This window comes from Geotrypetes seraphini, chromosome 6, assembly GCF_902459505.1.
Source record: "Geotrypetes seraphini chromosome 6, aGeoSer1.1, whole genome shotgun sequence".
In the NCBI taxonomy this organism is placed as follows: Eukaryota; Metazoa; Chordata; class Amphibia; order Gymnophiona; family Dermophiidae; genus Geotrypetes; species Geotrypetes seraphini.
Window position 1 is genome coordinate 119,673,709 of NC_047089.1, and position 27,516 is coordinate 119,701,224.

At 47.0% G+C, this 27,516-nt stretch overlaps 1 protein-coding gene across 5 annotated transcripts in view; it reads right to left on the bottom strand.

The window, feature by feature from the left end:
• Positions 1–27,516, bottom strand: part of NEPRO (nucleolus and neural progenitor protein) — a 280,012-nt gene that overhangs the window by 235,895 nt on the left and 16,601 nt on the right. For all 5 annotated transcript variants that reach the window (XM_033949209.1, XM_033949208.1, XM_033949210.1 and 2 more), the window contains exons 2-4: positions 25,413–25,567; positions 17,866–17,942; positions 17,317–17,448 (exon numbers count right to left, since the gene is read on the bottom strand). In XM_033949209.1, the coding sequence (XP_033805100.1) occupies positions 17,317–17,448; positions 17,866–17,942; positions 25,413–25,567 (364 nt within the window). The remainder of the gene's footprint in view (positions 1–17,316; positions 17,449–17,865; positions 17,943–25,412; positions 25,568–27,516) is intronic.

The following is a 27,516-nucleotide window of genomic DNA, read 5'->3' on the forward strand; positions in this document are numbered from 1 at the left end:
TAGAAGGGTGGAGACCACTCCATCTGAATAGACTCTATGTGCCAGCACCATGCGCTCAAGAGCCATGCCATAAGATCAAAGCATTCTGGTTCCTACAGGGCAACTAGACCCTGCGTGAACAGCTGGAGATGACAGGGAAGTTTGACACTTTGATCCCTTTGCAGACAGACCAGGTCTGCATGCCAGTCGCCTTTGCGAGTCTGATGTTACTAGAATCACCTGCCCCTGGTGCACCATGATCCTGCGCAGAAGTCAGCCTATCATGGGCCATTCAGGGAAGGTACAAAGAAGACCTGACTTTGGCCAGAGTTGAACCAGGGCATCCAGGTCTTCACTTTCTGGCTCATTTCTTCGACTAAAGAACTGAACCATTTTCTTGTTGGCTGCTGATGTCATCAGATTGAACATCGGGCGCCCCCATCAATTCAAAAAGCAGTTGAAAGCTATCAGAGACAGTGACCACTCCCCAAAATCCAGGGTATTCTGGCCGAGGAAATTCGATTGCATGTTGTCCACTTCTGCCACATATGCTGATGAGAATGCCAGAAGATGGGCCTTCACCTATCGAAACAGCTTCTGTGCTTCCAAGCGTAGAGCAGCACTTTTGGTGCCTCACTCGGCAACTGACATAGGCTTCCACCATTGCTTTATTCTGCAATGCACTCCCAAACTCTTGCAGTGCCATGCAGTTGGCTTAAAGTTCCAAGTGGTTGATCAATCATTTCCTCTGGGAAGGGGCCAGCATCTCTAAACCAGATGCCCCTTGCAATATTCTCCCCAGTCGTACAGGCTGGCGTCAGCAGTCAGAACAGACTTGCTCCGAAACTCCTGTATCTGATGCAGAAGCTTCTCTCTGTGGGCTTCCAGGATGAACACTTTGTTTTCCAGACTCTCAGATACTCCAAAATCTGCGTCGGCTCCAGGTGGCTTTTCCAAAGTTGACCACCCAGTCCAGCTTCTGCAACAGCAGGATCATTCTTAAAAGAGCCAGTCTGCTTTCAGATTTGTACTGGGCTTTTATCAGCCAACTGAACAGATATGGATGTACTTGTATACCCACTCTATGCAGGTGTGCTGTAACTACCACCATCACCTTGTTGAAGGTCCACTGCCAGCCTGAAGGGCAAGGCTGCAAACTGAAAATGTTGCTCTAGGCACATGGAAATCACAAAAACTTCCTGTGCTCTGGAAAACTGGGAATGTGCAGATAGGCATCCATCAAATCCAGGGAGGCCAGAAATTCCCTAGGTGCCACTGACGCAATCACCAATCTTACCACGTTTCTGAAATGAGACTGTATCTTGAGGGCCGCATTCACTGCTTTGAGGTCTGGAATCGTCTCTAGTCATCTGAGCCTCTCTTGGGCACTATGAAGTACATCAAGTATCTGCTGGAGCCTGAGTCTTCTTCTGATTTCGACTCTATGGCTTCCAGATCCATCAACCTTTGCACTTTTGCTCTGACTTTGGCCACTCTCTCAGCCTCCCAGCCGAAGAGTCTAAAAAAAGGTCTGGAGGGGACAAAAGAACTCAAGCTTGTACCCCTCCCATATAATGTCCAGCACCCAATGATCTGTGGTGATCTGAGCCTACATCCCCCAATAAGCCGAAAACCTCCCTCCGATGCGTGGAGGCTCGGCTGACAGCTTGGCGTCACAACTGCATTTTGGGAGTTATGGCAAAGCGGGATCCTGAAGATTGGAGATGCCTAGTCCCCTCCCCCCAAAATCTTTGTCTGGAGTTTTGAAAGGATCTCTGGCCTGAAGGCCCTTCCAAGAACTGTCAATATCTTCTGGAGGCCCGAAAATCACTGCGACCTGACCCTCTAGTTTCTCACGTCTCTCAAGTTTATTTACAGTTTGATATACCGACCATCAAACAAATAAATAGATGGTTTACAATTGCTAAAATTGGAGTTTTAACAGAAATAATAATAAAAAAGTAAAATAGGGCACTATAAAAACAGGACAAAGACAAAGATATGAACAAAGTTGATACAATAGGTACTGGGGAAGGGGAAGATTCCAAATTACATCAAAGTTAAAATAAAAGTAAAAGGGAGGTAAGAAGCATTACTCAGGCTCTAGTAGCCTACCTTTAAGATGCCGAAGAGGCGAGGCAGGAGTGCCGCTAGTGCCTCGCGGTGTCCCGACTTTCGGCAATATCGAAGAGTGTTTGTGGAGGATGCAGGGAGCAGTAGTTGCGACACCGGAAGCCAGCCCGTTGAAGGCACCTGGTCTTAACAAAACCAGAATCACTTCTCCTGGCCCAGACATCACACTTAGCCCCAACGTGAGAGCCCCACCCCTGCAACCGCGAGTTACCAGCTCTCCAGGGATAGAGGAAACCCCGGAGATAGGGGGAGGAACTCTCCCCAGAGGTGAGAAGTCCACCGTTGGAGAGTTTGGAAACAGAGCCCCTAGTTCAGGGCGTCTCTGTAGGAGAAACCGGGAGGAGAGTCAGCTACCGGAGGTGAAGAAAATCAGCTGGAACAAAGTCAAGAATCAGCTTCTACAAACGGTGAGCATTTCTATACTCAGCAAAGGCTTTTAATACTGGATAAACCAGCACAAGTGACTCTTGAGTCCTTATGGGATTTACATTACATTACATTAGTGATTTCTATTCCGCTTGTACCTTGCGGTTCAAAGCAGATTACATTGGAAGAGAGCTGGACATTTCCAGGAGTTTGCATTCCATTGGAAAATTGGTGGTACAGGTTACAAATTGAGGATTCAGATTACATTACATTGGAAAAAATTACAAACTTTACAAAGACTATCAGCCTCAATTTCCAATATGTTGAAGCAAAATTGATTCAACATACTAAAGAGCTTAAGGTCTTAAAAGAGGATCTGACAGTTTAAAAATCTTGTTCAGAAGCTTGACCAGAACTATTATTAACTAAATAAGTACAACAGTCCCTTGTTAAAGATCAAGTGAATCTTAGGAAGAAGTTAGAAACACTGGAGAATGCAAGGAATAATAATCTGAGATTAATTAACTTTCCAAGATTAACTATGGAAACTCCTAGGGAGATGGTAGAAATTCTACAAATTCCAGAGGAAATATTGCCACCTTTTTCCCCAAGTGTATTATTTGCCTAATAAAGGAGGGAATCAACTACAGATTAAAGTAACTGATCAAGCACTATTAAATGTTTCGGAAATTTTGGAAACATCAGAGATATTGCTATACCATCCACGATGATATTAACAGTAGCTCTTTCGATTGTTAAAATGTGGATATTGAGGCTTTTCTTCAAAAATAAACAGAAATAATTTCTTGGGTGTAAAATTCAAATGTTTTCCCGATCTTTCAAGGGAAACTCAAAAGCGTTGTAGAGAATTTCTTCTCCTGAGACCAGGAGTCACTTCACTGGGGGCAACATTTTACTTGAGACACCCTTGCAAGTGTATTATTTGCCACCGTTCAGTTAAATACATTTTCTTTGAACCCCAACAACTAAGTGCTTTTTTGTTAATGTCCTGGCTAGATGAAGGAAAATCAAGTGCTCAGTAGATGCTCCTACCTCAGCACTATCTGTAGTCATCTTGCTATATTATAGTATATTTTCCTTTATTTTCGTCTATGTGTAACCTTGGAATCCTAGTTTGAGGACTTGAGCGACTTAGTCAATTTTTTTCTTAATTTTTAAATTTTCTTTGTAAATGGTATTAAGGTATTATTTACATTGTATGAAGTACTATTCTGACTAATTCACTTTCTGTACAAGTGTTTGTTTACTTGATCTGTAAATAATGAAACTTACAAATAAATAAATAAATAAAGGAGGTAAGAAGGGGAAGGGAGAGGACAAATAAGGAAGTGGGGGTGTCGCTTCTTAAAAGCGGTTTTTTTTAACCGTTAAAGATGGAGAAAGGATCTTATCTTGAATTTTGGTATGCGTCTTGAAATAAAAAAGTTTTTAGTTTGATTTTGAATTTGTCAAGAGAGTTTTCAAATCGAAGGTATGATGGCATTGCATTCCAGAGGGGGGCTATGATGGAGAAGATAGTATTTCAAGTATAGAAAGGTTCTTTGAGTGATGGAACAGTCAGCAGATTCTGATCAGCGGATCTCAGGGCCTGAAGAGAAGCATATGGAATGAGATGTTTATCAAGGAATGATGGAGAATGTACAAGTTTAATCTTGAATATGAGTAGGAGAATTTTATAAGTTATTTGATGCAGAACAGGAAGCCAATGGGCTTCACATAATAGCGGAGTGACGTGATTGTATTTTTTTGCCTTGTGAATAAGCCTGATGGCGGTATTTTGAATTAGTTGCAATCGACGAGTTTCTTTTTTGATGGTTCCATGGTATAAGGAATTGCAGTAATCTATGTGCAAAATAATCAAGGAATGAATTAGGGTTTGGATGGGAACCAGTTCAAGAATGGAGGTTATAGAGCGAATTAGTCGAAGCTTGTAGAAGCATTTTTGGGTAACTGCACTGATTTGGTCGTGATAGGTGAGGTCTTTATCTACGATAATTCCTAGTAATTTAACTTTAGGTTCAATTTGGATTTGTTTAGAGTCTATGCAAATTGGTCCTTTTAAAGATTCATTATTTTTAACCAGAAAGAGTATGCCACAAGATTTGCCTATGTTACGAGATAATCTGTTAGTTCGGAGCCAGTGACTAATTTTGTCAAGTTTGGTATTTATTGAATGTCGCTTGTGTTTGAAGGGTTGTAGAAGTGCAGAAGTTGAATGCCATTGGCGTAGGCGACAATGGTAAGTCCTATTTTATTAGGCTAAGGTCAGAAGCGGAGCTAGAAAAACATTAAAAAGTAGAGGAGAGAGAGAATAGAGTCTTATGGAACGCCGTAGGTTTGAATGATTGGGGAAGAGGATGAGCCTCTGGAATGGACTTTGAAGTTCCGATCTGTAAAATAGGGAGAGAACCAAAGGAGTGCAGGACCTGAAATTCTACTGTTTTTGAGGCAAAGGAGCAGGAGGTCATGGTCGATCATTTCGAACGCTGCTGATAGGTCGAGAGATATGAGAAGAACAGATATGTGGTGGTCGTGGAACATTAGCTAACCTCTGTATATCTTGGGCCTCTTAAAGACTAGCATTTCCATGGTAACAGTGTCCCTAGCTTTAATCTAACCATTTCCATATGTTGCCTCTAGAATTTTCAAAACCTACAATGTTATAGCATTAGCCTTATAAACCATTTCATATTTAAATACACACACAATTCATATCCATCCAGTCACACTCTGGGATCCCACATTCAGTCATTAACATACATACGTCACATCTTATCATATCATAATTATTATCAAAGTACATTTAAGAGATCTGGGCTTCCTTCTATACCAAGTAATGGAATGCCAGGAACATGTTATTTATCACTCAGGCCATGAGGTTTCTCCTATTCCCCTGGGTATGGCAGACCAGACAAAGAACACCAGAAACCCAGACTTTTGAGCGGGAAAACTGCAGTATTTTAGACAAAGAATACTGAATAGTGAGAGAGATAGAGAGAGTAATATCTCTATAAATGTGTTATGTATGCCTATACCTAATTTCCCTTATGGTCTTGCTTAATCCAGCAAAGTACATAAAGAGAATATTATACTTATTCTTATTCTTAATATTAATCCCTAGTTTCTTACTATTAATCTCTATTTTTTCTGGCCTTGGCTGCGATCCATATTCAAATTTTTATATCTTTGTACCTAACGTTTCATAGACTCTTAATTGGGCGTTGCCCTGACAATCCCATGTGCATTACTAACTAGATTTACCCAGAATCATATGAAAAGTAGGTGTTTTGCATGTAGCCTGCAAACTATCCATTCCATCACAGCATGCCATAGCGCCCCCTGTCTGTTAGTGCCACTACTTACTACACTTCTCCCTCCATATTTGCTGTGATAGGGGATTAACAAAACCGCAAATAGAGAAAAACCGTGAATAACTTTTTCAAATGTTATTCGCTGTTTTCTATTAAAAACCATTGTGAATATGGTGAAATCACAAATAACATGGTGGGAGACGTGGTCTGTTCCTGAAGGAGAGGCAAAATACGGTGAAGAAAGTGCTGGGAATCAGCGATTTCTCTATGCAAGCTGATATAATTTTGGGGGAGAAGCCAGCAAGCTAAAAACCGTGAATAATCGAAACCGCGAATACTGAAACTGCGAATACAGAAGGAGAAGTGTATAGCAAAGATTGCCGATGAGTTACAAACGTTATGTATTTGGAGTAATATTCCCTTTTGGCTAGTTGAATTGCACATTTATATTGGATTGCTAAATCTATGAAATGTCAAAAGGCAGCGGTGGCTCGAGATTGCCGCCATTTATGTTCAGAGGAACGGAGTTGTCGTTGAAGAAGAACTAGGTTTCCTTTGAACCAGGGTTTCTTTTTAGGATGTAGGCATGCGGTTTTTTTTTGTTGTGCGGGGGCTATAGAATCAATGAGAGTATGTGTTGTATTGTCCCAGAGAACAGACTGTTCTTCCATTTCGAGGTTTGCGAAGTCATTTTGATCAAGACTTAAGGAATTCTGAATTGCAGAAGTAATTTTACTGTATTCTTTAAAATTATTGGTGCGGTGAGGAGTTGGAGAGTAGTCAGTCAGTAAGAGGAGATGGAAAGTGATTAGGACATGATCCGACATGGTAGGAAATGGGTTGCTTGATTTTTTAATATATGAGCGAGGTTTTTGGTCCAAGAATCATATAGATAGTATGGCCTGCTAGATGAGTGGGGGATGAAATCAGCAGAAATAGGGAGATGTCTGAGATCAAGGTTAAGAGTTCTGAGGTGTTAGGATGGTTAGGTTGGTCGAAGTATATATTAAAGTCTCCTAGGATGATGAAGTCCATAATGGCAGATGAGAGAGAGGAGAGTGAAGCTTTAGTGAATGGAGGTGGAAAGTAAGTAAGAAGGAAGCTTAGGGATGAGTTGCTGAGGAGTGAGAATTGTAGCGTTTCAACTGGGAAAATGCTGAAAGTTGGGGAATTTTCCATTTTAAGAGAGAGAGAGAAATGGAAAATTACAGCAACCCCTCCATCTTTTTTATTTGAGCAGCAATGTGTTTTAAATTTGTATTTGTTGGGGCATGCTTGATTGATATAGGCCTCTTCTCCTTCAGATAGCCAGATCTCTGTTAGGCATAGAATTTGAAGAATGTGTTAAAGAATAAGATCATGAACTAAATGAAATTTGTTTTTAATTGAGCGGACATTTAGGAGGCCGATTTTAGGGTTAATAAAAAAGTTGTTAGATTTTTTGATGGGCTAGTGAGGAGGCAATGTAAACGGTATTCAGATAACTGGGCCGGAGGTCAAGGGGTGGTTCGTGGAGGGGGTCGATTGCCCCAGAGAACAGGTATTGGAGAGGCCATAGCGTTGGATGAAAAAAGGGAGGCAGAAAGAGGGTTACAAGTTTGATAGAGTAATGTAGAAAGGAAACTGCTGTTTGAATGACTTGGTTGGTGAAGAAGTTTATGGGACTCGAGGTCTGCTGTACAGTAAAGAATTCAAACCTCACCGAAAATATAACAGCTTGCATAACGAAATCCTGGGCCCTCTCTGTACAAATGAAGCAGAATGAGTCCAAAACAAAACTACCGTATTTTCACGCATATAACGCGCGCGTTATACGTGTTTTTACCTACCGCGCATACCCCTCGTGCGTTATACGCGTGAGCGCGGTATACAAAAATTTTTTTACATAGTTCCCACCCCGCCCGACGCCCGATTCACCCCCCCCAGCAGGACCGCTCGCACCCCCACCCCGAACGACCGCTCGCACGCGCTCCCACCCGCACCCGCATCCACGATCGGAGCAAGAGGGAGCCCAAGCCCTCTTGCCCGGCCGACTCCCCAACAATATCGGGCCAGGAGGGAGCCCAAACCCTCCTGGCCACAGCGACCCCCTACCCCCACCCCGCACTACATTACGGGCAGGAGGGATCCCAGGCCCTCCTGCCCTCGACGCAAACCCCCCTCCCTCCAACGACCGCCCCCCCCAAGAACCTCCGACCGCCCCCCCAGCCGACCCGCGACCCCCCTGGCCGACCCCCACGACACCCCCACCCCCCTTCCCCGTACCTTTGGTAGTTGGCCGGACAGACGGGAGCCAAACCCGCCTGTCCGGCAGGCAGCCAACGACGGAATGAGGCCGGATTGGCCTATCCGTCCCAAAGCTCCGCCTACTGGTGGGGCCTAAGGCGCGTGGGCCAATCAGAATAGGCCCTGGAGCCTTAGGTCCCACCTGGGGGCGCGGCCTGAGGCACATGGGCCCAACCCGACCATGTGCCTCAGGCCGCGCCCCCCAGGTGGGACTTAAGGCTCCAGGGCCTATTCTGATTGGCCCACGCGCCTTAGGCCCCACCAGTAGGCGGAGCTTTGGGACGGATGGGCCAATCCGGCCTCATTCCGTCGTTGGCTGCCTGCCGGACGGCGGGTTTGGCTCCCGTCTGTCCCAACTACACAAAGGTACGGGGAAGGCGGGTGGGGGTGTCGTGGGGGTCGGCCAGGGGGGTCGCGGGTCGGCTGGGGGGGCGGTCGGAGGTTCTTGGGGGGGGAGGTCGTTGGAGGGAGGGGGGTTTGCGTCGAGGGCAGGAGGGCCTGGGATCCCTCCTGCCCGTAATGTAGTGCGGGGTGGGGGTAGGGGGTCACCGTGGCCAGGAGGGTTTGGGCTCCCTTCTGGCCCGATATTGTCGGGGAGTTGGTGGTCCTTCGGGGTGGGGGTGCGAGTGGTCCTGTCGGGGGGGGGGATGTATCGGACGTCGGGGGGGGGCATCAGGCTTTCAGGATGGGGACAGACCTTCAAGGGGGACAGCATGCGCGGTATACCCGTGAGCGCGGTATACAAAAGTTTTTGTACATAAAATCGTGGTTTCTGCGCGCTATACCCGTGTGCGCGTTTTACACGGGTGCGCGTTATCTGCGTGAAAATACGGTACTCTGGCTTGGCGCAAAATTAGATCAGTTACCCACACTCATTCCACTACCTTCTGGTCCCACAATGCAGATCAAATTCTCAAGCAAAGTTTTGGGCATCATTATTGACTCTACACTTTCCTTTAATGATCATCTCAACTCTCTGGTAAAAAAATGTTTTTTTTAGTCTTAACATGTTGAGGAAAGAGAGATCCTGCTTCCGCCAACAACATTTTGCTGTCCTTGTACAATCAATCATTCTTTCTAGACTTGCCTATTGTAATTATCTTCAAAGACTTCAGCGGATCCAGAACACTGCGGCTAGGTTGATCTTCGCAAAAAGTAAATTTGATCATGTTTCCCCACTTCTGTCAAAACTTCACTGGCTTCCGGTGATTTCTAGGATTCACTTTATATGTACCTGCCTAATATTCAAGATCCTACATGGCATTCTTCCTCCCCTAATTCCACTATCCTGGAATTCTTTGAGACCTGACACTACCAGATACGCCCACAAACTCAAACTATCTTTCCCCTTGTTAAAAGGCATCATGTATGCAGGTAAATTAGGGAAATCCCTTGTCTTCAAATTCACTGAGCTTTGGAATAACCTCCCTGCCCCGCTGCTGAACCTAGGCTCATTCTAATTATTCCAAAAGCATCTGAAAACCTGGCTTTTCTCCAAAACGTAAAGAAATTTTTCCATTGCTTCTTACAGAGTCCAGGATCGCTTCTGCACCACAACCTGCCGTCTCTGCACCTGACAGCTTGGTATCTTTTGGGCTGAGCTCTACTGATATTTATCTCTCTCAGCCTATTCAATTGATATTAGAAACTTCCAGAAAACCAGCCATTCAACAATGTTATCAACAAAAGTGGACATGCTTTTCTTCCTGTTGTCTTCTACATCATCATGATTCGAAATCCATCACAGCTTCACTAGTTTTGGATTATCTTCTTCATTTATCTGACTCTGGTCTCAAATCTACATCTATCAGAGTCCGTCTCAGTGCTATCACTGCCTTTCATCAACCAGTGGATGGTAAACCTCTCACTGCTCACCTTTTGGTTTCCAAACTCATGAAAGGACTTTTCAATATTAAACTACCTCCAGTGGTATGGGATCTCAATGTGGTTCTTGCTAAGCTGATGAAGCCTCCATTTGAACCAATATCTATGGCTTATCTCAAGTACATTACATGGAAAGTTGTTTTTCTCATCTCTCACTTCTGCCAGAAGAGTGAGTGAACTTCAAGCGCTAGTGGCGGACCCACCTTTTACAGTGTTCCACCAGCAGCACTTCAGCCTCTTCTCTTCAGCATTGTCGATTTATCTGGAGAAAATCTCCGCCAAAACTTAAAAGAAAGAAACCAGCAGAGGATCTCCTCAACTTTTCATCTCCTTTGATTCTAACAAGATGGGGCATCCTGTTTCCAAGAGAACAATGTCCAACTGGTTGGCTGCTTGCATATCATTCTGTTATGCTCATGCTGGGCTGCAACTGGAGAGTCGGGTCACAGCACATAAAGTTCAAGCTATGGCACCTTCAGTACCTTTCCTTCGTTCTACTACTATTGATGAAAATTTGCAAAGCTGCTACTTGATCCTCGGTTCATACATCCACCTCACATTATTGTCTGGAATCTTCTTCCAGACAGGATGGGCACTTCGGCCAGTCAGTACTACAAAATTTATCTTCCTAAAAGGCCAACACTCCCTCCCACCATCCCATTCTGGTTAGCTTGGAGGTCTTTCATATGTGAGAAAGCAATGTTACTTACCGTAACAGTTGTTATCCAGGGACAGCAGGCAGCTATTCTCACTAGTGGGTGATGTCATCCGACAGAGCCCCGATACGGACATCTTGAAAGCATGTCTTGCTTGAAGAAACTTAGAAGTTTCGAGATGCCCGCACCGCGCATGCGCCAGTGCCTTCCCGCCCGATGTACCGGGCGCGTCTCCTCAGTTCAGGTAGCTAGCCTGAGAAGCCAACCCAGGGGAGGTGGGTGGGACGTGAGAATAGCTGCCTGCTGTCCCTGGATAACAACTGTTACGGTAAGTAACATTGCTTTATCCCAGGACAAGCAGGCAGGTATTCTCACTAGTGGGTGACCTCCAAGCTAACCCCAATGGGATGGTGGGAGAGTTGGCAATTTTAAGAGAACAAATTTTGTAACACTGTTTGGCCAAACTGTCCATCCCGTCTGGAAAAAGTATCCAGACAATAATGAGAGGTGAATGTATGAACCGAGGACCAAGTGGCAGCCTTACAAATCTCCTCAATTGGTGTCGATCTGAGGAAGGCTACAGAGGCTGCCATTGCTCTGACCTTATGGGCTGTGACCTTACAGGGAAGGGATAATCCAGCCTGGGCATAGCAGGAAGAGATACAAGCCGCCATCCAGTTAGAGATGGTGCGCTTCGATACAGGTCGTCCCAACTTGCTTGGATCAAAGGAGACGAAAAGTTGAGGAGCAGTTCTATGTGGCTTTGTGCGATCCAAGTAGAAAGCTAGAGCACGTTTACAGTCCAGAGTGTGCAAAGCAGATTCCCCAGGATGAGAATGAGGCTTTGGAAAGAACACTGGAAGCACGATGGATTGGTTGATGTGAAATTCAGAGACCACTTTAGGCAAGAATTTTGGATGAGTACGAAGGACCACTTTGTCATGATGGAATACAATGAATGGTGGATCCGCCACTAGGGCCTGAAGCTCGCTGACCCGGCGAGCTGACATGAGGGCCACCAGGAAAACCACCTTCCAGGTGAGATACTTAAGTGGAGCCTTGTTGAGAGGTTCAAACGGAGGCTTCATAAGATGAGACAGGACAACATTGAGATCCCAAACCACAGGAGGAGGTTTGATAGGAGGGTTGACATGGAAAAGACCTTTCATAAATTTAGAAACCACAGGATGAGCAGACAAAGGTTTCCCCTGTAGCGGCTGATGGAACGCCGCAATAGCACTCAAGTGGACTCGTATGGAGGTAGACTTGAGACCAGACTGAGACAGGTGTAGAAGATAGTCCAATACAGAAGATAGTGAAGCACGCTGTGGTTCTGTGGCATTGGAAATACACCAGGAAGAGAATCTAGTCCATTTCTGGGAATAGCATTGTCGAGTAGCAGGCTTCCTTGAAGCCTCCAAAACCTCCCTCACTGCATGAGAGAACTGGTGAGGAGTAATGTTGAAAGGAACCAAGCTGTCAGGTGGAGGGACTGCAGATTGGGATGAAGTAGTGAACCTTGATGTTGAGTGAGTAGTGAAGGAAACACTGGAAGAAGTACTGGCTCCCTGCAGCTGAGTTGAAGTAGAAGGGAGAACCAAGGTTGTCTGGGCCACCGAGGAGCAATTAGAATCATGGTGGCATGGTCTGATCTCAACTTGACTAGAGTCTTTTGAATGAGAGGAAACGGAGGGAACGCATATAGGAAGCGATTCCCCCAATCCAGTAGAAAAGCGTCTGCCTTGAGGCGATGAGGAGTGTATATCCTGGAGCAAAACTGAGGCAGTTTGAAGTTGTGGGGGGCTGCAAAGAGGTCTATCTGAGGCGTCCCCCACCATGCAAAGACTTGATGAAGGGGGTCGGAGTGGAGCGTCCATTCGTGAGGCTGGAGAAGACGACTCAACTTGTCTGCTAAGACGTTGTCCTTCCCCTGAATGTAGACAGCTCTGAGGAAGGTGTTGTGGCGGACCGCCCAATCCCACACTCGAAGAGCTTCCTGGCAAAGAGGGGCCGAGCCCATGCCCCCTTGTTTGTTGACATAATACATGGCGACCTGATTGTCGGTGCGAATTAGGACCACCATGTCGTGAAGCAGATGTTGAAAAGCTTGGAGAGCATTGAAGATGGCTCTGAGCTCCAGGAGATTGATTTGATGAAGTCGTTCCGCACTGGTCCAGAACCCCTGAGTGCGAAAACCATCCAGATGAGCTCCCCATGCATAGTTCGATGAATCGGTCGTGAGAACTTTCTGGTGGGGAGGAGAGTGAAACAGCAAACCTCTGGATAGATTCGAAGAGGTCATCCACCAGAGAAGAGACTGCCGTAGAGCAGGAGTGACCACAATGTGGCGGGACAACGGATCGGACACCTGAGTCCACTGAGATGCCAAGGTCCATTGAGGAATTCTGAGATGTAGTCTGGCAAAAGGCGTCACATGAACTGTGGATGCCATGTGACCCAAGAGGACCATCATGTGTCTCGCTGAGATGGATTGGCGAGAAGACACCGACTGGCAGAGTAGAAGAAGAGCCTCCATGCGTTGAGGAGGAAGGAATGCTCGAAGTTGGATGGTATCCAGTACCGCCCCGATAAAGGGGAGAGACTGGGTGGGCTGAAGATGTGACTTGGGAAAGTTGATCTCGAAGCCCAAGTTCTGCAGGAAACAAATTGTAGTCAAGGTCGCCGAAATGACCCTCTGGGCCGACGGTGCCTTGATGAGCCAGTCGTCGAGGTATGGAAACACCTGGAGACCCATGTTCCGGAGTGCAGCGGCCACCACCACCAGACACTTCGTGAAGACTCTGGGCGACGAGGAAAGGCCGAATGGAAGCACTCAATACTGCAGATGTAGATGTCCCACCCGAAATCTGAGGAACTTGCGGGAGGCCGGATGAATCGGGATGTGAGTGTAGGCCTCCTTGAGGTCCAGAGAGCATAACCAATCGTGCTGCTCGAGGAGGGGGTAGAGAGAGGCAAGGGTCAGCATACGGAACCGTTCCTTGACCAAAAACTTGTTGAGGACTCGAAGGTCCAAAATGGGCCGCAGATCGCCCGTCTTCTTCGGGACCAGGAAATACCGGGAGTAAAACCCTTGGTTTTGCTGATCCAACGGGACCGGCTCGACGGCCCGAAGCCGAAGCAAAGCCTGAGCCTCCTGGAGGAGAAGAGCGGTCTGCGTCAAGTTGGAAGGATACTCTCTTGGAGGGTGGTCCGGGGGGACCCGTTGGAAATGAAGAGAGTATCCTTCTCTTACGATGGTAAGGACCCACAGGTCCGAGGTGATTGACTCCCATCGATGATAAAAATGATGGAGTCGACCCCCTATGGGAAAAACAGGGGAAGACAGAACGTCGGTTATGCTCCCTGGAAGAGAGTCAAAAAGGCTGAGTAGCCTTGGGTGCAGCCGGCATCTGAGGCTTCTGTTGAGTCTTCTGTGGAGGCTGCCTCTTCGCAAGCTGTCTCGCAGGAGGAGTCTGCCTCGGTTGATAACGCCTCTGGTAGATTTGAGGCGGCCTAGAGGGACGAGACTGCTGAGGCTTCGGTTTAGGTCGCAGAATAGACTGAAAAGACTTCTCATGGTCCGAAAGCTTTTTAGTAACAGTCTCGATAGACTCATCGAACAGATCCGCTCCCGCACAAGGCACATTAGCAAGTCTGTCTTGGAGGTTCGGATCCATATCAATAGTGCGAAGCCAGGCCAGGAGACGCATGGCGACCGAACAGGCCGCAGCACGTGCCGAGAGCTCGAAGGCATCGTAGGAGGATTGCATCAGCTGCAGCCGCAACTGGGACAGGGTCGCCACCACCTCCTCAAACTGGAAACGAGCCTGAGCATCGATGAAAGGGATGAACTTGCGGAGCACCGGCAAGAAGAAATCCAAATATGAAGAGTAGAAAAAATTGTAATTGAGCACTCGAGTCGCCATCATCGAGTTTTGGTAGATACGTCTACCAAACTTGTCCATCGTTCTCCCCTCCCTGCCCGGAGGCACGGAAGCGTAGACCTGGGAAGGGTGAGAACGCTTGAGAGAAGACTCGACCAGAAGGGACTGATGAGAAAGTTGAGCTCCCTCAAACCCCTTGTGGTGAACGATGCGGTATCGAGCATCCAGCTTACTGGGAACTGCAGGTATGGAATACGGTGTCTCAAAACAGCGCATGAAAGTCTGGTCCAGCAATTTATGTAGAGGAAGCCGAAGAGTCTCCGCTGGAGGGTGAGGCAAATGCATGGTATCCAAATACTCTTTAGAATATTTGGACCCAGTGTCCAAAGTCACATCCAAGTCATCCGCCATCTGTCGGAGAAAGGATGAGAAAGACAGTTGGTCTGCCAAGGCCGGCCGACGAGACGGACTAGAAGAAGTGGAAGCCTCCGGGTCCAGGGAGAGCTGAGATCGGCACGGAGAATAGGAGGTAGATGGTTCCTCGTATTCTGGCCCCTCCGGCTGGGACACATCCGACGAGGAGTACCCCAAACGCTGCATCTTTTTCTGCGGAGACACCTCCGAATGACGTGAGGAGTGCCGAGAAGAGTGCCGAGATCGATGCCCCTCCCGGTGACGGGACGGAGAACGAGATCTTCTATGCATCGATTGATCCTTCGAAGCCTCAAAGGAATGGATAGGACTCGATGCAGTGGATCGCAGAGGTGGCAGAGATGCGGATTCACGCAGCGCCACCCATGTCTGGTATGGAGTGCGGAAGAACTCCTCCTGCGATGCAGTATGCCCAGGACTACGATTATCAGGAGCCGCCCTAGCACCCTGTTGTCGTGGAGGTGTGATGGGCTCCAAAGGCGGCATCTCAGGAAGGGAAGCCCTCCTGGAGGATTCCGCCGCCCTCCGCCGATCCCCCTCGTCGAGCAGAGAGATCGAACGACGAGGAGGAGGGGGAGGGGGCGGACCGCCCCCTGAAACCGGGGTGGGAATCTCACCCTGAATGTTGGCGATAAGCCGGGGTCCCATAGTGTGCATAAGCTCGACAAACTGAGCTTCTAGCAGGGATCGAAGCGAAGCCGATATGGAGGGATCCGCACCGAAAGGGGGTCCTCCTGCACGGTCTTCGCGTTCCTTCGTGGCCAAGTGCTTCTGCTTGCTAGCTTTAGGCACTTTGATGACCACGGGAGGGACAGTGGAAGGCGGTACCTGAACCGAGGAGACGGAGGCAGGCGCCGATGCAGAACTCGAAGCTGAAGCCGGGGCAAACGATGCTGGCTTCACGATGCTCGATGCAGGAGTCGCAGATGTAGATTTCAAATGGACCGGCGAAACCTCAACAGCCGCAGCAGCAGAGATGTCCTTGGCAGTCTCCATCTTGAACATCGACTCCCAGAGCAAGCAGCGCCGCTTAAACGAGCGCGCAGTGAGCGTGGAACAAGGCCGGCACGATTTCGGAACGTGTTCCGGAACAAGACACTGAAGGCAGCGTCGGTGCGGGTCCGTCAGCGAAATCGCACGCTGGCACTTGCTGCACTTTTTAAAACCGGTGATTGGTCGGGACATAGGCCGGAAAATCGACGCTGCAAGGTCGAAGCCGCTAGGCCGCAGCCACGAGGCCGGCCCGGCCGAACCGCCGGAAGAAATAATTTTTAACTTTTTTTTTTTTTTTTTTAAATAAAATAAAAGGTGAAAGAAATTGAAAGAAATAAACAAAAACGCGGGTTAAAGAAGGCAAAAAAAAACTGAAATTCAGTCAGCGCAGAATGAAGACAACTTCTCAGCTCCGCGGAAAGAAAAGAACTGAGGAGACGCGCCCGGTACATCGGGCGGGAAGGCACTGGCGCATGCGCGGTGCGGGCATCTCGAAACTTCTAAGTTTCTTCAAGCAAGACATGCTTTCAAGATGTCCGTATCGGGGCTCTGTCGGATGACATCACCCACTAGTGAGAATACCTGCCTGCTTGTCCTGGGATAATATGCTGCCTGCTTGTCCTGGGATAAAGCACAATTATTTACAGGTGTTATCCAGGGATAGCAGGCAGATATTCTCACAACCCACCCACCTCTCCTGGTTGGCTTCTTAGCTGGCTTTGCGAATTGAGGAGCCGCGCGCCTACGTCGAGCTGGAAGGCACTCGCGCATGCGTGGTGCGAACTATCGCAAACTTTCTTAATTTCTTAAAAGCGGCGATGCACTTTTAAAGTGTCCATATTGGGGCTCCATGGATGATGTCACCCACATGTGAGAATATCTGCCTGCTGTCCCTGGATAATTACGGTAAGTTACTGTGCTTATGGCTTATGGCTCTGATTTTAACCTAGACCAATTTGACTTTTGTTATTCCCTTCCCCATTGTTCTTAACCCTAATTGTACTACTTTATAATCAAATTGTAATTCATTCCCAAGTTTCCTTATGTTTCTACTTGTATGTGTAATTTAATTTTATATTATGTTTTAGTCATTTAGGTACCTGTCATTTAAGTCTGTCTTACTTTACTCTGTAATTTTTATTAATTTGTACATCGCTTAGAATTCGGATTAAGCGATTAATCAAATGTGATAATAAACTTGAAACTTTATCAGCACAACTGTATATATGGGATGGTACAAAACCAGCAAGCCAGGTCCTACATATAAGAAAAAAATAATTCCCTTAATTAAAATCTAAGTGGGCTGGGATAGATATTACAGCTCATTACACAAAATGTTGAGCTAATCAGCTTGAAAACAGCAAAGGATACTGAAAAGTTTTGCAACAACAGTCCAACAAGCGTAGCAGTAGCTTGCAACATCCCAGAATCTTCAAAGACACCAGTTCTACAATAGGTTGGCTAGGAACTAAGAACCGATTGTCTCGCTGTGATGCAGGTTTCCTAACACGATGGGAAAATAAAGAGAAATCACATATATCATTCTTATTCTCCTCAGTAACCATATGTGGACATAGTTTTATGACAGAGCACCTATAAAAAAATGTGAACCACACACCTATTTTATTTAAGTCAAGAGGTTCCTAAAATAATGCCCAGAAGTATGTCAATGAATCATACAAAGATATAATCATTCCAAGTTAGTACTGTGGGGGTATGCACATACCTCAGAGCTCCATTCAAATGCTGCCTCTGGGAATATTATACATGTGGTTCAAGCAAATGTTATGAGTACTCTTTTCAATACACATACTTGTATGCACATTTATACATGATTAGAAATTACCCCCATAGATGAGAGCTAACATTTGCCAATAAGAAAAAAGGAGGACTACATTTGTTATGCTGTGTGCTACTTACCGTGGACACAGTTCTAATAAATCTTGAATGGAATCCTCCAAATTCATTCTAGTTAAACGTTTTAAACACTGCTCAATCTGTAAAAAAATTAAAGCCTAATAAATTTCAACTCACTTAGCGTGTTTAAATAAGGAAAAATTATGTTCTTACCTGTTAATTTTCTTTCCTCTAGACGCAGCAGATGAATCCAGAGACTAGTGGGATAGTACACATCTACCAGCAGGTGGATATAGAGAACTGATTAACAGGTGGTCCTATTGGTTGGCACCCTCCCTGTATCCTCAGTATTGCTCCTTGCCCAAGCAGTTGGAACCAGAATATGTCCAACATGTAAAAAGCTTCTTTCCCAACACAAATTGCAAAGGTAATAATAGAGAGAACTACCAACAATAACAAAACCGCGGAAAAAAGCAAAACACGAACAGGGATCCAATAGCCAGAAAGGGTGGGGCTCTGGATTCATCTGCTGCGTCTAGAGGAAAGAAAATTAACAGGTAAGAACATAATTTTTCCTTCCTCAGCAACAGTAGCAGATGAATCGAGACTAGTGGGATGTAGCAAAGCAATCCTCAATTAGGGTGGGAAGCGAATGCCACCTCGGCAATAACCGACGCACCAAAAGCAGCCTCCGCACGCACCGCCACATCCAACCGGTAATACTTAGAAAAGTATTCTTAGAAGACCAAGTAGCTGTGCAACAATTCTCCTCCAAAGAAAAACCTCTGGACTCCGCCCAAGAAGTAGCCATCGCTCTAGTGGAATGAGCATGAAGCTTGTCGGGCAACCGCTTACCAGGCGTCAAGTAAGTGGAAACAATGGTCTCCTTGACCCAGCGAGCAATGGAAGCCTTACACACAGCCATATCCTTGTTGCGGCCAGTGAACAACACAAAGAGATGATCAGAACGGCGAAAGTCGTTAGTAAGTTGGAGATAATGCAGAAGCATCCTATGGACATCTAGGAACCGCAGAGAAGAGAACTTTTCTCCCCAATCCTCCTTTCTGAAGGCTGGAAGAAATAGAGACTGGTTAACATGAAAGGTGGAGACCACCTTAGGAAGAAACGACGGAACAGTCCGCACCAACACGCCCGAATCCCAAATGCGCAAAAAAGGATCTCTATAAGACAACGCCTGCAACTCAGACACTCGCCTACCTGAAGCCATCGCGACAATAAAAAACCGCCTTCAACGTCATCCTTCAAAGTCGCTTTGGATAAAGGCTCACAGGGAGGCTTTTGCAACTCACCAAGGACTACTTTAAGACTCCACTCCGGACAGAGCTTTTTAAGAAGAGGATGAATATGTTGTACCCCTTTCAGAAATCGAACCACATCAGGTTGAGACGCCAAGAAAGAATGCGCCACGCAGCCCCTGTAACAAGCAATAGCAGCCATCTGAACTTTAAGAGAATTAAAGGCCAATCCCTTGGCAACTCCATCCTGAAGAAAGGAAAGAATGTTAGAAAGTGAAGCCTGGATGGGCGACAGACATGAAAGGTGGAGACCACCTTAGGAAGAAACGACGGAACAGTCCGCACCAACACGCCCGAATCCCAAATGCGCAAAAAAGGATCTCTATAAGACAACGCCTGCAACTCAGACACTCGCCTACCTGAAGCCATCGCGACAATAAAAAACCGCCTTCAACGTCATCCTTCAAAGTCGCTTTGGATAAAGGCTCACAGGGAGGCTTTTGCAACTCACCAAGGACTACTTTAAGACTCCACTCCGGACAGAGCTTTTTAAGAAGAGGATGAATATGTTGTACCCCTTTCAGAAATCGAACCACATCAGGTTGAGACGCCAAGAAAGAATGCGCCACGCAGCCCCTGTAACAAGCAATAGCAGCCATCTGAACTTTAAGAGAATTAAAGGCCAATCCCTTGGCAACTCCATCCTGAAGAAAGGAAAGAATGTTAGAAAGTGAAGCCTGGATGGGCGACAGACCTGAGCAGCACACCAAGAATCGAAAACCCTCCAGACTCTAGCATATGAGGCAGAGGTTGATCTCTTTTTTGCTTGAAGAAGAGTGGAAATAACCGGTTCAGAATAACCCCTACGTCTCAGCCACGACCTTTCAAGAGTCAGGCCATAAGACCAAAGCAGGATCGATTTTCCATGTTGATGGAACCCTGAGTCAATAAGTCCAGCGTCACCGGAAAGGACAACCGATCGCCCGTCGACAGAAATACCAGGTCTGCATACCAAGGACGACGCGGCCAATCCAGAGCTACCAGGATCACTGAACCCGAAAAGCAAGTTATGCGATGCAACACACGCCCTATCATAGGCCAAGGAGGAAACACATAAAGGAGACAAAACGGAGGCCAAGCCAGAGCCAATGCGTCTACCCCCTCCGACCCATGCTCCCTGTGTCTGCTGAAGAACCGAGGAAGCTTTGCATTTTTGGACGAGGCCATGAGATCTATGTCCGGTAGACCCCACCGTCGCACAATGAGGTCAAACGCCTGAGCGGAGAGTCCCCATTCTCCGGGATCTAGAAGATTTCTGCTGAGAAAGTGCGCCTGAATGTTGGCCTGACCTGCAATGTGAGCCGCCAACAGTAGAGGAAGATGAAGTTCTGCCCATTGAAGGAGAAGCATCGCCTCTGTCGCCAACTGAGGACTGCGTGTACCGCCCTGCCTCTTGATATATGCAACCGCCATGACACTGTCTGAAAAAAACCTCGTCGGACGGCCCCGAATCATATGCAGGAATGCTTGAAGGGCTAGCCTGGTCGCTCTCAATTCCAGAAGATTGATGGGCCACTGAGCCTCCTCCAGAGACCAGACTCCCTGCGCTGTGTACTGAAGGTAGTGAGCTCCCCAGCCCAACAGACTGGCATCCATCGTAACAACCATCCAATCCGGAGTCGCCAGAGGCATGCCCTTGAACAGATTGAGATCGCTGAGCCACCAAGACATGATGAGAGACGCCTGCAGCGTCCATTGCAGATGACGATTGTAATCCTGAAACACTGGGGACCATCGAGAGAGAAGGGACTGTTGCAGCAGTCTCATGTGAAAGCACACCCACGGCACCACTTCCAGCGTAGCCACCAGCGAGCCGAGAACTTGCACATAATCCCACACTCGCGGCCTGGGCGACTGTAGAAGCAGGCGAACCTGCGAGCATAACTTCTCTCCCCGGTCGCAGGGAAGAAATACTTTCCCCACCTCCGTGTCGAAGAGCACCCCCAGATGTTCCAATGACTGGGACGGAGTAAGAGAGCTCTTTGGAAAGTTGATCACCCATCCCAAGGATTGAAGAAGAGAAATCACCCTCTGGGTCACCAACAAACTTTCCTGTCTGGACGACTTCCGGATCAACCAGTCGTCCAAGTAAGGATGCACTCGAATTCCCTCCTGGCGAAGAAAAGCTGCCACCACAACCATGACCTTTGAGAACATCCGTGGAGCTGTGGCTAGTCCAAACGGCATGGCTTAAAACTGATAATGCTGACCAAAGATTGCAAAGCGAAGATACTTCTGATGTGGTGGCTATATAGGGATGTGTAGATAAGCCTTCTTGAGGTCGAGCGCCGTCAGGAATTTCCCCCGGCTGAACCGCCGCAATGACCAACCTCACCGTTTCCATCCGGAAATGTCGGACCCACAGAAAGCGATTGACCTTCTTGAGATCCAACACAGGCCTGACCAAACCCCCTTTTTTGGGCGCGATGAAGTAAATGGAATACCTCCCCTGCCCCTCTCTGCCGGAGGGACAGGAATAACTGCCCCAAGCTCCAAAAGAACTTGGAGAGTGCACTGCACCGAATCTCTCTTGGCAGCCCCTGAACAAGGGGAGACTAAGAAAGAATTTGCGACGGGAGAGGAAAATTCTAACTTGTAACCGTCTTGAATAATGTCTAAAACCCACCGATTGGACGTGATCCGGGCCCACTCCGCCAGAAAGGAAGACAGCCGCCCCCAATGGTCACGACGGAGGGAGCCGAGTTCCCGTCATTGGGAATTACTCAAGGCTGGAGTTTAGGATGGCGGGGCAGGTTGGGGTTTTGCAGGCCAAAAGGAATTTTTCGGTGGAAACCTAGGCCTAGAAGTATAGGAAGACCCGGAAGATGGGGGAAAGGATGGCTTTCCAGGCCTATATCTCCTAACATCCCTGAAACGATTTCTGGCAGACAACGCTCTCAAAGGGGCTTTAGGTTTATCTTCCGGTAACCTTTGCGTTTTGGTATCCCCAAAATCCTTAACCAATTTGTCCAAGTCATCACCGAATAGCAGCTGACCCTTAAAAGGAAGCCGAACGAGCCTAAGCTTGGAAGCCGCATCCGTCGCCCAGTGACGGAGTCACAAGGATCGTCGAGAAACAACAGAAAGAGCCATTTGTTTCGCAGAAGCCTGAATAATATCATAGAGGGCGTCCGCCATATATGCTAGACCCATTTCCAAATCTGGAAAGTCAGTCGACACAGGCACCCCTGTCTCCATCACCTTATCAGCCATACCTTGAGCCCATTGCAGGCAAGCCCGTGCCGCATAGGAACTGCACACCGCCGCTTGCAAGGTAACCACCGCTACCTCAAAGGACAGCTTAAAGGAAGATTCAATTTTCCTATCCTGGATGTCTTTGAGGGCTATACCACCCTCCACCGGCAAGGTAGTCCTCTTGGTAACTGCAGCCACCAAAGCGTCCACCCTGGGATTCTTAAACCTGTCCAGCTCGTCCCACTGCGCAGAAATAAGCTCAAGCATCGCTTCGTGCACCGGAAACGCTTTAGCTGGTTTTTTCATGCCCGCCATAAGAGGATTAGCCGTACCCGACGCCTGCATATCCTGCTGAGAAATATTAAGGCACTGCAGCGCCTTGGTAATAAAGGATGGCAATTATTCCTTATGAAAAAGCCGGAGCGCGGAAGGATCATCCACTTCACTACTCAGCGCATCCTCAAGCTCGAAATCCACCACCTCACCGTCTTCCAGAGAATCTGGATGAGACAGGGGGAATGTGAATTCTGAGGGAGGGTCCCCGCCGTCCACAGGCCTCTTAGCGGCTTCAGACTCCAGAGGAGGTCCACTGGCATGAAGAACCGACCCCTGGTTTAAGATACAGTCCTGGCGCTGAGCAGGCTGAGATTTCTCCATCAAAAAGGCCCTGTGAATCAACATGACGAACTCCGGGGAAAATGCCACAGGATTCGGTTGGGCCTGCATCGAAAAAGTCTGCTCCTGTTCAGACATCGGGCCCACAAAGCCGACAGTTGGTGCAGCCGCCGACGTGCACCAAAGCGGAATGGAAGCAGCCGCGAGCGCGGGAGAAGCAGAGCCGACTTCCACTGCGCGGGAAACATCAGGTGCGAGCTGCACTTCGTCCCCCACCGCCATCTGTACACCCTGCCGAACAGAGGCCCGACGGTGTTCGCCGCTTCCCACAGCGGTAACACCTCTTAACTGCTTCTGCTGCCATAACGAACAACTGCCGAGTACTGCAGCCACCCCAAACAAATCTCATGGCCAAAAAACCTCAGCGACTAAACCGGCAGACCCAAAAAAACACCAAGAAATAGAAAGAAAAGCACTCTCACCCGAATCCATCGTTGTTAAGGCTGGTAGTATCAGACTGGGACAGACAGCAAAGCACTGTCCAGCAACAACACACTGGCCTCTTAATAGGGTTTTTTATAAACCTCAATCCACTGGAAAGGAAGGTGGAGCAGGGGCCTGGGGGGCCCAGGTGTGACTCCCAAAGTTGGCACCGCTCAGCCAAACACCCCGATCTATCTGAAGAGAAAAACTCTCAACAGAAGAATAAACAAGAATCCAGCCAGAATCCAGGAGCTCGTGGAACAGCGACCATCACCTGCTGGGAGATAGAGAATACTGAGGATACAGGGAGGGTGCCAATTAGAAAGTTGCGCGGGGACAGAAATCCCACTCGTCCCCACCAAAGTCCCACCCGTCCCCGTGCAAGGAATCCCACCCGTCCCCACCCGTTCCCGCGAGGAATCCCCTCCATCCCCACCCGTCCCCGCGAGGAATCCCCACCCGTCCCCACCCGTCCCTATAAACTACAGAAATAGTTATTTCATTTAATTATGCTACTGAATTAAAGGCTCTGGTAGAAACCCATTTACAAATAAGCAAAAAGACTTTATTAATTTGGAAATTAATTGGGAAGAATACATACTTTGTAAACGGGTTTCTACCAGAGCCTCTAATGTTTATAAATTTTTATCACCACAACTAATATACTACTTTATCCTAAAGCAAAAAAAAAAAAAAGAAATAGAATTTTTTTCCTACCTTTGTTGCCTGGTTTCTGCTTTCCTCATGTTCTCATTCAATTCCTTCCATCCACTATCTCTTTTCTCTCTGCGTCTTCCATTTGCTCTGTTACTGTGCCTCTCCCTTTCTTCCCCCCTTCCAAACTAGTCTGGCACCCATCTTCTTCCCTCCACTCCCCCCATAGTCTGGCATTTCTGTCTTCTTCCCTGCCAGCGTTTTCTCCCCACTCTCTCTACCCCCATTTCCTTTCAGCGTCCTTCTCCCCCCCATCTTCCCCATGTCCTGTCAGCGTCCTTCTCCCCCCTCTGTCTTCCCCATGTGCTTTCAGTGTCCTTCCCCCCCTCTGTCTTCCCCATTTGCTTTCAGTGTCCTCCCCCTCTGTCTTCCCCATGTCTCTTCAGTGTCTTTCTCCCCCCCATCTTTCCCATGTCCTTTCAGCGTCCTTCTACCCCCTCAGTTTTACATTAAGCGTCTTTTCCTCTCCACTCCACCTTTCCTCCCTTTCTCGCTCCCTGTCCCTTACCTTTGTGGTGCTTCCCCGCCCGACTGACAACAGAACAGGCCCGGTCCGACAAACCTCCCTGCCCTGTAACCGCGAATCTAAATTACCTTCTTACAGCAGCTGGAGTATTGAAGCTGCTGTAAAAAGGTAATTTAGATTCGCAGCTACAGGGCAGGGAGGTTTGTCGGACCGGGCCTGTTGTCGGTCGTCGGAGGAAGCGCCACAAAGGTAAGGGGACCTGGCCGGCTGTGCAAACCCCCCCTATGGCTGCACCCAGGGCGGACCACCCTCCCCGCCCCCCCTTGGTACGCCACTGCCGATCGCAGCACACAGCCGATTGGAACGGAAGTCTTCCCGATGTCAGCGCTGACGTCGGAGGGAGGGAGGGCTTTGCTTAAGTCCTCCCTCCGACATCAGTGCTGACATTGTGGAAGACTTCCGTTCCGATTGGCTGTGTGCTGCGGTAGGGCAGGTAGGGAGAAGGCAAGCCTCGCATCTAACCCCGCAGGAACCCCACAACCCTCGGAGGCGTCCCCACGGGATCCCCACGACTCGAAGGGGGAACCCGCGGGTCCCGCGGGATTCCCGTCATCCCCGTTCCCGTGCAGCTCTCTAGTGCCAACCAATAGAACCACCTGTTAATCAGTTCTCTATCTCTACCTGCTGGTAGATGTGTACTATCCCACTAGTCGCTGGATTCATCTGCTGCTGTTGCTGAGGAAAATGTAATTCATTGAACAGTGATTTCAGACACTACACAAAATCTCATTCAGTTAAATATACCTTGTATTCTTTCTTACCTGTTTAAGTGACAAATAAGTTTTATGGAAGCATAGTCTGTTATGGAATATATACAGAATGGCATGCAAGATTTTTGCTTCTGTCTCCAAAATTTTATTCTTCAGCAATACTCTAACACTCTGACATCCTTTATTAATAGCCACAAGAAATTCATCTGGAAGAAAAAAAAAAGTTAAAAATTATTTTTTTACTATGCAATCATAAAAGAAAATGCAATCTTCTGTGATACATTAAAGTACTACTACTTCCTTCCTTTTTTTAAAAAATATTTATTACTTTTGAATTAATTCTCATCTATCTTAATTTAGGAATGTGCAACATATAGTGGGATTTTAGAAAATGGAACAAATTAGAAACTGAATGACAGACGACATACAAGGTCTGATAATTAAGTTTGCAAACTTGCCTCCTTGAGCTTACATTGGCAGCACTGTAGAAACAATTCAGTAAAGTTTAATAACCTTGGTATATCAATGTCTCACAGCTGTGTTTGTGTTGACATGTGGTAGTGTCTTGCTGAATGGTGTTCATTATTGTTGTTACACTTTTGTGTGCTGTTGCAAGAATGTCGTAGCTTGAATTAGAACATCAAACAAGCACTAAGGGCTCCTTTTACTAAGGTGCACTAGCGTTTTTAGCGCATGCTGCATTGCCACACATACTAACCTCGCGCTACACGCCAAGAACACCAGCACAATGCTGGCGTTAGCATCTAGCGCGCGCTAAAACTGCTAGCGCTGCTTAGTAAAAGGAGCCTTAAATTTCTTGTTAAAACTTGGTTAAGAGTGGAAGTTAAATCAGGGACATGTTAGTCAAAGTTTAAGGGGATAATGCCATGAATAAACTGGCAGTGTACAAATGGATTAAATGTTTTCCTGAAGAGAACGCGTCACTGATGAAAAAAGGTCAGGATAGCCAGTAACGAGCAGAACTGACAAAAACATTGCGAAAATTTGTCGAATTGTGCGTCAAAATTGTTGGCTGACTGAGAATTGCAGACCAAGTAAACATCGATAGAGAAACAGGAAAATCGTAACTGAAAATTTTGGCATGAGAAAGGTGTGTACAAAAATAATCCCGAAGATGCTCACCGATGAACAAAATCAAAGAAGAGTTGAAGTTTGCCAAGACCTGGTGATTAAACATGGGTGTACCAATATGACCCTGAAACAAAGGGCCTCTTCTATCAAACTGCGCTAGCAGTTTTTAGCGCAGAGAGCCATGATGAATGGCCTGCGCTGCTCCCAATGCTCATAGGAATTCTATGAGTATCGGGAGCAGCGTGGGCCATTCAGTGCAGCTCACTGCACTACAAACTGCTAGTGCAGTTTGATAGAAGAGGACCAAAGTGTCAAAGTGAACAATGCAAATCAGGCAATTCCCCACGGCCAAAAAAAGTTCCACCAGTCCAAATCAAGAGCCAAAATGATGTTGCTAACCTTTCTGAAATTTATTTATTCATTTGGATTTATATCTCTATTTATTTAGATTTTTATCCTATCCTCCTAGAAGAGCTCAGATTGGGTTACAAGTTTACATACATAAGGAATAATAAGGTTACACATTTACATACAAAGTAAGACATAACAGGATATACATAATAAAGTATCACAGGGTTTACATAGACCTTGATAGTACATTTTAGATCATGACATGATAGTACTCAAAAAGAATAGCAATACTTAATAGGATAAGATAGGACAAGACCTCATATAGCATGGGGTGGTGATGTTATAAATTGTGGTAACTAATAGAGCTTGACTGTACATTAAAGGGCCTGACAGTATGAAGCGTGGCAAGACAGTACATAACAGATCATGGCAATGCATTATGATGCATGACAGTGCATGGTATGGCAGACAATACAAACAGGAGCATGGTAGGAATACGACAGTGCATGGCAGGACAATACATACCTATGAATATTAATATATGTTAGATGTGGTATAGCATGGAATGTCTGGTAAAGTGTGGAAGTATCAGCAATGACAGTACGTGGCAGGGCAAGATAGTAAATAACAGCGCATGATAAGATATGTTAGGTATGACATGGTATGGAATGTATGACAGGGCATTTTAGTATCAGTGATGGTTGATATCAGA